Consider the following 12,264-nt stretch of genomic DNA (forward strand, 5'->3'; position numbering starts at 1 on the left):
TGTAACTAGAAAACATCGCCTCATGTATTTTTTTGGTATTCCCATACGATTATCGAAAAGAACATAAAAAGTAATCTCAGCGACATGTCTCTTTTTCTTGTTACACTTTGATGATTACTTAAATACGCTATTCAATGTACAGTAACAAGGCTTTTAAAATGAAATTACGAGTAAGAAACACATGACATGAGTAAGTAAAAGATACATGGTAAAAATAGTTTATTTCTTTTCGTAAATAGGATTTCTAAAAAATAGAAATAAAAAAATAAAGTAGGAACAAAGACTATTTAATAAAACACGGAAAACAAATAACAGTAAAACACAAAGAAAATAATAGGTGTCTAAATGTACTTTACAATGGCAAATTAATTATATAGCAAATTTTCAAAGTGGCCTCCCTCAACTTCGATACATTTTCTTACTCGTTTACCCAAGTTTTCAATTGCTTGATGTATCATTACTGGATTATTTCGTATTTCATCGCAAGCTGTAATGTACGATCGATCAATTGTTCTCTATTATTGATTTCGACCTTATAAACTTCTGCTTTCAAGTAACCCTATAAGAAATAGTCGCAAGGATACAATCCAGAGACCTCGCTAGCCATTCGTATGGACCGCCACGACCAATCTATCTGTTTGGATATTCATAATCCAAGTGCTAAAATGCGATGGAGCTCCATCGTGTTGAAAGAGCATACCTTCTAATATGGACATTTTCCAAGAGATTGGGTAGGATTGTTTGAAGAAAGTTTAAATAAACGTTACCACCTAATCTCTCTTCAAAAATAGGTGGCCCTATTAAATGTCCATTTACAAGCCCGATCCAAACGTTTACAGAAAACCTGTGTTGTGAATGACATTGGCGTTTTGCATGTGGGTTTTGTTGTGCCCATTCATGGTCGTTCCTTGAGATATTTATTCCATCTATCGTAAATTGCGCTTCGTCTGTAAATAAGGTTCGGTAAATGACCGGACGGTGTTTAGATAACCAACGCGAGAAAGGCAACCGGTGGATGTTATCACCTGGTTCAAGACGCTGTACCTGCTGGATGTGGTATGGATAATAACGTTCCCTTTTCAATGTTCTCCATATGTTTCAATGAGGAATATTAATGGCAGAACTAATTCTTCTTGTGCTAGTTTTTGGATTTTGTTGAATTAAATTTAAAATATTGTTCTGTTCTTGAGCATCTTGATGTAAACTACGCTCCACATTTTTTGAAGTTGGAAACCTCTCGTGTTGTTTTGAGTACTGGAAGACTTTACTAAAAGTTTTATAATTAGGATGCCGACAATCAGGAAAACATTGCTGATATTCCCTTTGTGCTGCCCTACTATTCCCATTGTAAAACCCATAGATGAATACTATGTCAGCATATTCTTCGTTTGAAAATAATTGCAGCATGTTTAAATTACAAAATTTAAAGTATTAAAAGCAAATTAATGAATACACAATAACACTAGTAAACAGTTTGTTGTCAAACAATTCACTACTTAATTATATGTCACTTTGAGTAGGCCTACTATAATTAATTTACATCAAGATGTTCAAAAAGAGAATAATATTTTAGATCCAATTCAACAAAATGCAAAGTCTAACATAAGTTCGACTATTAATATTTCTCAATGGAATGTATGGAAAACATTGAAAAGGAAACAGTATTATTCATACCACATTCACTCATTTCTTTTTCGAGTTGATTACGGGTAAATAAATAACTCAAGAAACGACTATAAATGGGCACAGCAATACCCATCTGCAAACGCTTATATAATTCACAGTACAGATTTACTGTAAATGTTTGGGTAGATCTACATGAATGGCAATNATATATATGTATATTTTATAAAGTTGGCTGCCATTTGTTTATAAATGGTTGATATTGACATAATTTTAAAGGTTTTGAGATAAAGGGAGCACTGACCATTTTATTTTTATCATATAATATACGAAATATGCCTTGTGACACAGACGAAAATGAATTATGTGATGACTATGTGGCTATGTCAAAAAAAATTTGTTTAAAAATACAAAGTCAAGACCGCCGAATCAGAAAAAATGCTTACACGGATTTAAAAAAGTTCCTGTCAACAAAAAGTTTGAATAATCAAGAATTGCGTTCAGTATTTTGTGAGACGCATATGTATATTTTAAATGGATTGAGGGACAAAACTGAAATTGTTCGAGAAGAAGCAATTCAATTTCTGAACTTTTTCATTATAGAAGCGTTACCCTTAAATGATTTTTACCTTACATATTTATTTCCAGTGCTGGTAGAACGGATTGGCAGTGTAGAACTAATAGAAGAATCGGAGGAAGTTAGACTTCAACTGCTGCAACTTCTTAATGCAATAATTTCAAAATATTCAAATACAATCAAATTAAAACCATTTTTAAACGATTGTGTTATAATTCTTGCAGAAACTGTTAAAGATAAATATCCAGCAATTAAGGAATTGAGTTGTGTTACTATAATATTATTAGCCAAATCATTGCCCAATGATTTCCATATGCAAGCTGAGAGTCTAATAAAATCAGTTTTATCCTGTTTTGTTCATCAGAGGTATAAAGTGCGCCTTGAATCAATTAATGCCATAGGCGAAATTATATTACATAGTAGCTACAAAGGCCTCGATGAAGTTATTGGGCCTTTAGCGGAAAAATTATTTGATCAGATACCAGCTGTAAGACAAGCAGTGGCCAGAATTGCTGCAAGATGGCTTTTGGAGTATCGAGATCGATATTCATATTTTCACAAAATATTACCATTGCTATTAACTGGTTTAAATGATGAAGTAGAAGAGACCAGAATAGATTCTACAGTGCTATGGGAAAAAGTTGGAATTCAGTACCAAGAAGAAAATGAAAAAGATTTGAAAAATCAATTAGGTAGGTGATATTAATGTAAAAAATATCTAAATAAACATTTTAAAAACTTATTTAAATACAATTTTTTGACGGATTACATACTTATTCTTCAGAAATAAATAAAAATATAAAAAGCACATCGACTGCACTGCAAAGCCCCAAGTAAATTGGATTTTTTGTTAAAAAAAATTCAAGAAAAACAATTTCCAACACATGTTTTACTTATATAATATATTTATGAATACTGGTTTTTGAGCGAAAGAGTATAAATTTGTTTAATTTTGTAGTACGGATATTGTTTCAAATTTCTGAATTTTTGACCCAGGGTTCCGCGGAACACAGTTTGAATACCGCTGCCTTAGACCATAGTTGCTTCATTTGCAAGTTCAGGGTGTGTTAAATTAAAAAAAAGAAATACAAATATGCAACTATCTTGAAAGATATTCGACATTAATAATTCTTGGGAGTGACTTAATTAAATAAATGTAAAAATGTATTGAATTACATCAAATGGTGGAGATACTGAAATACACAGTTAAGGTCAGATTCCATTGATTATTTTGTAAAATCGATAAGATTTGTATTTATATTTATATACTATTTACCCTATGCCCTATTTACCCTATTTATATTTTATACAGGCTGTCCCAGAATATGTGGACAATCTCTCGGATTTATACAGGAGGCGTTAAAATAACATAACAAGTCCAATTATAAAAATTTCCCCCAGAGAGCCTCTAAAGAATGACCCTGAAAATCAATTGTTTTTAATCATTAAAATACTTAGTGTAATTTAATTAGTTTTTTAATGTGATGGACAACAGATAAAACTTCTTAAAAATTGACCCATGAAAACAATTTGGCTTATTTAGTTTGTCAGGGATGGACTAGCTGTAACACAGTAATGTAAATTTTTTTACACCCTTTGTGATAAAAGTACAAAAATAATATTTTTAGATATCTTGAACCTTAAACTAAAAAAGGCACTTTTGGTTAATATCGATAAATTGAACTGTTTTCGAGAAAAAAAAACGTTTAAAATGATTTTTATTACATCCGTAAAGAGAAATATGCTGATGAAATTTGTATTCTTTTAAAAAAATACGGTATTGCCATTTAAAAAAATATCGTTTTAGTAGCTACTGCAGAAATCTGGCAACACCGGAAATAATTATTTGTAAATTTTTCTTAATCAAGTTATTTCCTACAACTCTGCATTTGGAAGTACTAGTCTATCACTTCAAATTAAAAAGTTGGCCTATGTCAGGTTTTAAAAAAAATAGCACTATAGTGAGTTAAGGGAGATTTTACTGTACCTGGATTTAAACATTATTGTAAACATGTACCATTCAATTTTTTCCTTTTTGAGTAAAGTTGCAACTGCAATATTTGTTTTATATAACTTTCAGATTACTTATCTCTAGAACCTAAATATTACCCAAAAGAAGTAAAACGCCCTAATTTAGGATGTCGATTTTTGGTAAAAAGAAATGTAAGCAAATTATCAGGAGCTGTTTCAAGAGAATTGACAAGTTGGCAGGAAGATGTCAGAGTTAGATGCAGTCAGTTATTGTGTATATTAATTTTACATGCAGAAGATGGAATAACACAAAATTTACAGGATTTATTACCAGCCATTTATTCTGCAGCTAGAGATGACGATCGTAGAGTGGTAATTAACATTATTCAAGCTTGTAAATTTATAGGTCATTTTGTGAATTCTAATATTTGGTTTAAATTGATTTTCCCTGTAATTGAAGATAGTCCACATTATGGTCATCTAGTCGCTCTAACAGGGCTAATTAAGGGCTCTTCTACAGAATATATAAAATGCAATGTTGAAGAACTTAGTAAAATATTGGCAGAAGATACAATATGCTGCAACAGAAAGGTAATATATATGATATTTATATTTTCTGTATAAAACTGACATTTTTAATTACCTATACAATTTTTTTGATTACTAAAATTAAAGAAATATTTAATTGGACTGAAAACTTAAAGAAATGATGTAACAATAAATATTTGAAATATTTTAAACAGGGTGATTCAAAAAACCGCTGACAGACTTCTAGGGTAGGTCATACATGAAAAATTAAGACGAAACGTCTTAATAGGGTCGCAAATGCCTCCTTAACGAGATACAGGGCGTCAAAGTTTCTGTAGAATTAAACATTGTCTGCAATAATTCCAAAATGCCTGAACATTTCTATTTCAAATTTGCTATGTGTAGTTAGCACCTTCAGACCAATGTTTGATGTACTGCTCAAAATTTTATGAGCAGCAGTGTCGTAGAGAAACATTCACTTTGAAAAAGACTGATATTAATTAATAAAACAAACTGGGACCACACAAATGAACAGAAACAAGTCAACATTTTTTGGTTAAAATTGTTATTGTTTCAGGTCAACGGGCACAGTGGGCTGCCCATAATAAAAATGCATCAATATTGACATTCGACGTGTCAAAAGCTTCATATTTAAAAACTCTATCGAATGCCGTCTGGTGATTTTAAAAAAACATCATGGCGGTTCCAATATGGCGGCCGCAATCATGGAAAATTCTGTTTAATGAGCAATATTGATAGATAAGAAACATAAAAATACTGTATTGTAGACTGAATCACCATATATATACGTTTTTGGGGTTGCTGATTTCGAATTCAATATTCATTAAACCCCATCTGGTCACTGTTCGTCCCTAACCTTAAAAATACTTCAAATCGTTGAAATAATGCGTTTCTACGATGAGTGACACATTCTAACCACCACAATTTATGTTTTCGGGATCGCTGAAACCAATTCTGATATCAATATAACTTCAACTAGTCAGAGTTCGTGCCTAACCTCAAAAAAGTAGCGCAAATTGCTAAGATTACACTTTTCCACGTTTAGGAATGAAGTGTAACCAACATATCTTTATATTTTTGGGATCACTGAATCGAATTCCTACATTCGTTTGAACCCAACTAGTCATTAGTCGTACCTAACCTCAAAAGCTATAATAGTGCGACCACCATATTTTTATGTTTTTTTCCAAACGAGCTTGTAATATGATGAAAGGTATGTTCCATATAGAAAGAACAAATCATTTTTAGAAGTTCTACATATAATACTAAAGAAAAGGTAATGCAGACTTTGTCTTAGCCATGATAACGGCCACAACCCGATTAAACACAAAAAGCATACATCATGTAATTTTTTTCAATTTTAGTTCATCTGTTGTTGAAAAAAAAAATTTACTTATGCTTAGAAATAAAAGACAGTTTTGTTGAAAAAAATTACATGATGACAACCAGAGTTAAAAACAGTTTCGAATGAGGTGTCACTTGACCTAGAGTGCCATTTAAGATTCTAAAGTTGAATGTGCCCCCGCGAGGGGGGTTGTTCTGGCGAGTCTGTATTTAACGCTAAAATGTGTCCCCCTCGAAAACAAAATGGACGTGTCTCGGCAATTTTAATATATTGAAACGTAGTTCAAAATAAACCGGGTGCAATGTTTTCAATGGTACACCCTGTATATTGTTTAACCTGTTGAATTTAAAAATATCGAAAGTACTGAAAGGACGGGATAATTCTTATGTAAGCCTTAATCGATTCGGCAAATACTATATTTTGAAATTTATTTCAGTATGTGGATTCAGTCAACGAACTCAGAAATTAAAATGATTTGATCAAAACCCTAATCAAAGTGTCAGCGCACCAGAGACTTTTTGAAAGCGTTTGAGTGATGCTATCCAATATTTCGTGTTTTTTATGTGTATATTCAGGCGCCATATTGGAACTACCACGAGAGGGTTAGAGAAGTGATACGGCTTGGGGGTAACTTTTGTAAATAACTGATCAATTNTGTGTGTGTGTGTGTGTGTGTGTGTGTGTGTGTGTGTGTGTGTGTGTGTGTGTGTGTGTGTGTGTGTGTGTGTGTGTGTGTGTGTGTGTGTGTGTGTGTGTGTGTGTGTGTGTGTGTGTGTGTGTGTAGAGAGGTGGTTCTCTTTCAGTTGGGTCAGTCTGCATTTGCTAGGTGCAACTTTTCAGCCATTTTTTGAAAATATCTAGCCCTTGGAGAGAGCTAATATAAGCATTCCCTCAGATATATTTTTTGCTATAACTCCAAAAATTGAATATTCAAAAAAACGTATCAGATAGTTTGGTATATTTGGTTGTCATAGTAATGACTTTATAACTTATTTATTCGTCTCTATGGTAAAACAACATCTATGGCTATCACGACAATATGGCCATTTAAGGTGGGGGTTCAATTTCAGAGTAACATTTCTTTTTACATTAATCAATCACGTCAAATTTGTCATAAGCGAATGGTTTTATTCTTCTATATGGATATCAGAAGTAGATTAGATTTTAATTGACTAAGGTATAAGCAAGAATATTGTATTTAAGATAGTTTATTTACATGCATTTTTTGCCAAAGTCTATATTTTTTTAATCGACAGATATTTGAAATAATTTTATATTTTTTTAACTTTTAGTCTACAAAGTGCAAAAAATAGCATATAGGTACAGGGTGACATAGAAAAAAGTGCAATGCATAGCACCACATGATAGAGCACCTCAAAACATATAAAAAGTTCCTCTACACTTATGACTAAATTCCTTCTGTTTTCGATATACAGGATGTTAAAAAAATTTTGGAAAATATTGATTTTTTTTAGTACTCTGACAATTGGTACATAATATCCTTTACAGTTTGCCAACCAGTGGTGGAGTTGAAAAATTGAGACGAAATTTTAATAGGAATTATATTACCTATCGCAAAATGTTAAATTAGTAATTTTTACAAGGCCGTATTAATTTATTAATTTATTAATTTGATTTAAGCATAGTGAACCCTCTACCTCCGCCATTGGTTGGCAACCTGTAGAGAATATTATGTACCAATTGTCAGTAGATTCCCTCCACTTAATTGGGAGTAATAAAAAAAAATCAATATTTTCCAAAATTTCTTTAACACTCTGTATCTCGAAAACAAAAGAAATTTAGACATAAGTATATGAACTTTTTATATGTTTCCAGGTCCTCTATCATGTGGTCCTATGCATTGCACTTTCTTCCATGTCACCCTGTATATGATGGGACTGAAGTAATTTAATCCCTTAAATAGTTGCTCTGTACTTTTCTACTCGCAGGATTAAATTAAGCCCCTACAAAATCAATAAAATTATAGATGACAGAATTAGCTCACAATCAGTTTTTGAGAAATCTTCAACTAACAATTAATTTAATAGTTTCAAATCTTTTAACGTTTAAATTTAAAGTCATAATTGTACAATTGCGGAAACTAAATTGTAGATGCCGTAACATGCCAAATAAATTAATTGCACATGTCAAATATGCTCTCTATACATTTTTAGTAATTTTGTAACTATAGGATATAGTTTTAGAAGAAAATGTCGTTTGATACTAGATTGCGAAATTCTTTTGCATTCTCGAATGATATTCTCGAATGCAATATTTCGCAATCTAATATGAAAAATAACTATTTCCAATTCCAAAGTTTTCCTCTCAATGTTTTTTAATAGCCATGTAATATACGGTACAACATATTAATTCAGTTTGTCTAAAGAAATTATTAAATGTAAACTAAACTACGAGTTTGAATATTTTAACTTAGGTACATAGTTTTGTAATGAAAGTCAGATGACCTAACGAAGAAACTATGGACAGATTAAAATATTTTTTGAGACGTTTATATTGACGATAAGATAAGAATTTGCAATATCTTCTGTTTATTTATAGAAATTTTTAAATTTCTGACTAAACAAAACGAGATAGGAAAAAATTAAATATCAAAAAAAGTTGTATTTTTGATAGCTAAATCTGAGAAAAAATTCAAACTTACCAAAACGCAGTGGCGTACCATATTTTTTTCTATTTTTATCAAGCTGGTATCTTGTTGTGACGCCACTGGAGAAAATAGGACAAATTAAATTATGAGAGAAAATGAGTATTGTTATTATTACAAACAAAGTTGCCAAGTTTCAACAAAGTCTAAAAAGAGGTTTTCGTTTTACGAATAAAAAATCAATTCTCATTTTAAACTTGAACACTCTGTAAATCGAAAACGACGCATCTATACATATATGTTTACATGAACTTTTTTTAAAGGACTTTTAGTACAAGTTGGAAAAGCCCTGCTACAAAAAACGCGGACACCCTGTATAATAAGAATAATTATTATTTTCAGAAATCTAATTTATTTGCTCGAAGTGACCGCCATCTACTTGTAAACAGTTATGCAACCTTCTTGTTACCCCATCTATAACAGCTCCGAATATTTGGGCAGAAGGTGAAATTTCAAAGCCTTCTCTTATACGGGAAACTAGGTGTTCTTTGGAATAAACTGGCGTTGAGTACACTTTCTCTTTTATTACACCCCAGATATAAAAATCTGGTGGTGACAGATCTGGAGATCTTGGTGGCTAATCCCAGGGTCCTAATCGTCTAATCCACCTGTCTTCAAACATTTTATTTAATTGGCAGGATACTTCATTTCCACAATGAGGTGGAGCACCGTCAGCTTCTTAGTTATTCTAGGGGTAATCTCAAAATATAGAGGTATCTTTATGTATTTAAATTGTACTCGTAAATAAAGTACCTCACCTGATTGTCTTTACTAAAACACGCTTGACTAAACAAAATACGTTGACACTAAACTTGTGATGAATATTTCTTTCGCTGATGACATGTGGATTTTCTGATGCCCAGTGTCGATTATGTCTATTAAAAATACCTTCGTTACTAAATTTTGACTCATATATCCAAATGGTTTTAATTAAAAACTCTGGATCTTTTGTGTTCGCGTTAAAATCATTTCATAGAATTGGGTTCGCCTTTCAGCATCCCCGGGATGAAGTGCAGGTACAAAATTGAATTTAATTTTAATTAAAAAAAAACAACTTTCTTTAGCAATATAATTAATTAAACAAAATATGGTAGAACTGAATGTAACAGTTCTTTTAAATACTATAAAATGCAGTGCTCTCATGTAATGTTGATATTGATTGATTCAATAATATTCTAGACACAATTTACGGAATAACATTTAATTTTCTGAGCACGGCAAATAGAGTACCTACTGATCACTTTCTTCAAAGAAATAATTTACTTGTTTTTAAATACGTAAAAACACCTTCTTACTTGTCAAAATATCGAAAGCATAAGTTTGAGTGAAGTTATCCACACATTTCCAGCCACGGCTGATGACGTGCAGACAGTTTCAATGAGATATATCATCCTATTCGCTCTCGACTTCATCCTCATCCACGACCTATTAAATACAAATATCTATCAAAAATGAAGGAATAAATGTATATAAATCAACCCTACAATACCGAAATTGTTTTGCCCGTTTTTCACTCTTAAAAAAAATAATTTCCTCTGAGTGTGAACAGATAATGTAAAGAATCATAACTAAAACGGATTTTTTTTAAATAAATTAATTTCTTCCGAGCGTAGGTGAATATTGAAAAAAATCATAACTATAGCACCGATCAGAGCGCCTTAATAAAATTCGGTGTGTACACCACTAACAACATGTAGAACACCCCATATGAAGGAATTTTTTTGTCTGCGGGGTTTATACCCTTAAATAAATTAATTTCTTCCGAGCGTGGGTGAATATTGAAAAAAATCATAACTATAGTACCGATCAGAGCGCGTCAATAAAATTTGGTGTGTGCACCACTAATAACATGTAGAACACCCCATATAAAGGAATTTTTTGTCTGTGGCGTTTACACCCTTAAATAAATTAATTTCTTCCGAGCGTGGGTGAATATTGAAAAAAATCATAACTATAGTACCGATCAGAGCGGGTCAATAAAATTTGGTGTGTGCACCACTAATAACATGTAGAATACCCCATATAAAGGAATTTTTTTGTCTGCGGGGTTTACACCCTTAAATAAATTAATTTCTTCCGAGCGTGGGTGAATATTGAAAAAAATCATAACTATAGNTCTGTTTAATGAGCAATATTGATAGACAAGAAACATAAAAATACTGTATTGTAGACTGAATCATCATATCCATATGTTTTTGGGGTTGCTGATTTCGAATTCAATATTCATTAAAGCCCATCTGGTCACTGTTCGTCCCTAACCTTAAAAATACTTCAAATTGTTGAAATAAGACGTTTCTACGATGAGTAACACAGTCTAACCACCACAATTTTGTTTTCGGGATCGCTGAAACCAATTCTGATATCAATCAACTAGTCAGAATTCGTGCCTAACCTCAAAAAAGTAGTGAAAATTTCTAAGATTACACTTTTCTACGTTTAGGAATGAAGTGTAATCAACATATCTTTATATTTTTGGGATCACTGAATCGAATTCCTACATTCGTTTGAACCTAACTAGCCATTAGTCGTACCTAACCTCAAAAGCTATAATAGTTATAAAGTGCGACCACCATATTTTTGTTTTTTTCCAAACGAGCATGTGATATGATGAAAGGTATGTTCCATATAAAAAGAACAAATCCTTTTTAGAAGTTCTGCATATTATACTAAAGAAAAGGTAATACAGACTTTATGTCTTAGCCATGATAACGGCCTCAACCCAATTAAACACAAAAAGCATATATTGTTTAACCTATTGAATTTAAAAATATCGAAAGTACTGAAAGGACGGGATAATTCTTATGTAAGCCTTAATCGATTCTGCAAATACTATTTCGAAATTGTTTCAGTATATGGAAGATAGTAGCGTTTGAGTGATGCTAAATAATATTTCGTGTTTTTTATGTGTATCTTCAGGCGCCATATTGGAACTACCACGAGAGGGTTAGAGAAGTGATACGGCTTGGGGGTAACTTTTGTAAATAACAGATCAATCGGATATAATAATCAACTTTAATTTAGTTACCTGTAATAGATTATAAGCGATTTTGGTGATATTGTGATCAGACTTTATAACTCAACCAGAAAAAGTGGCATTTTAGTGATTTGGAATATTTTTTGAGGTTAGGTACGACTAGTGACTAGTTGGGTTCAAACGAATGTAGGAATTCGATTCAGTGACCCCAAAAATATAAAATATGTTGGTTACACTTCATTCCTAAACGTAGAAAAGTGTAATCTTAGCAATTTGGGCTACTATTTTGAGGTTAGGCACGAATTCTGACTAGTTGAAGTTATACTGATATCAGAATTGGTTTCAGCGATCCCGAAAACATAAGTTGTGGTGGTTAAAACTGTGTTACTCATCATAGAAACGTATTATTTCAACGATTTGAAGTATTTTTAAGGTTAGGGACGAACAGTGACCAGATGGGGTTTAATGAATATTGAATTCGAAATCAGCAACCCCAAAAACGTATAGATATGGTGATTCAGTCTACAATACAGTATTTTTATGTTTCTTATCTATCAATA

At 31.9% G+C, this 12,264-nt stretch overlaps 1 protein-coding gene across 1 annotated transcript in view; it reads left to right on the plus strand.

Moving 5' to 3' along the window:
• Positions 1 to 1,879: 1,879 nt before the first annotated feature.
• The window catches only part of LOC108914681 (dynein assembly factor 5, axonemal), a 25,015-nt gene continuing 14,630 nt past the window's right edge, over positions 1,880 to 12,264 (plus strand). Inside the window, exons 1-2 of the mRNA XM_018720532.2 lie at positions 1,880 to 2,892; positions 4,281 to 4,543. Coding sequence (XP_018576048.1) covers positions 1,959 to 2,892; positions 4,281 to 4,543 — 1,197 coding nt within the window. The 5' untranslated portion in view covers positions 1,880 to 1,958. The remainder of the gene's footprint in view (positions 2,893 to 4,280; positions 4,544 to 12,264) is intronic.

The sequence above is a fragment of the Anoplophora glabripennis genome, unplaced genomic scaffold (assembly GCF_000390285.2).
Source record: "Anoplophora glabripennis isolate ALB-LARVAE unplaced genomic scaffold, Agla_2.0 scaffold1135, whole genome shotgun sequence".
Taxonomy (NCBI): domain Eukaryota; kingdom Metazoa; phylum Arthropoda; class Insecta; order Coleoptera; family Cerambycidae; genus Anoplophora; species Anoplophora glabripennis.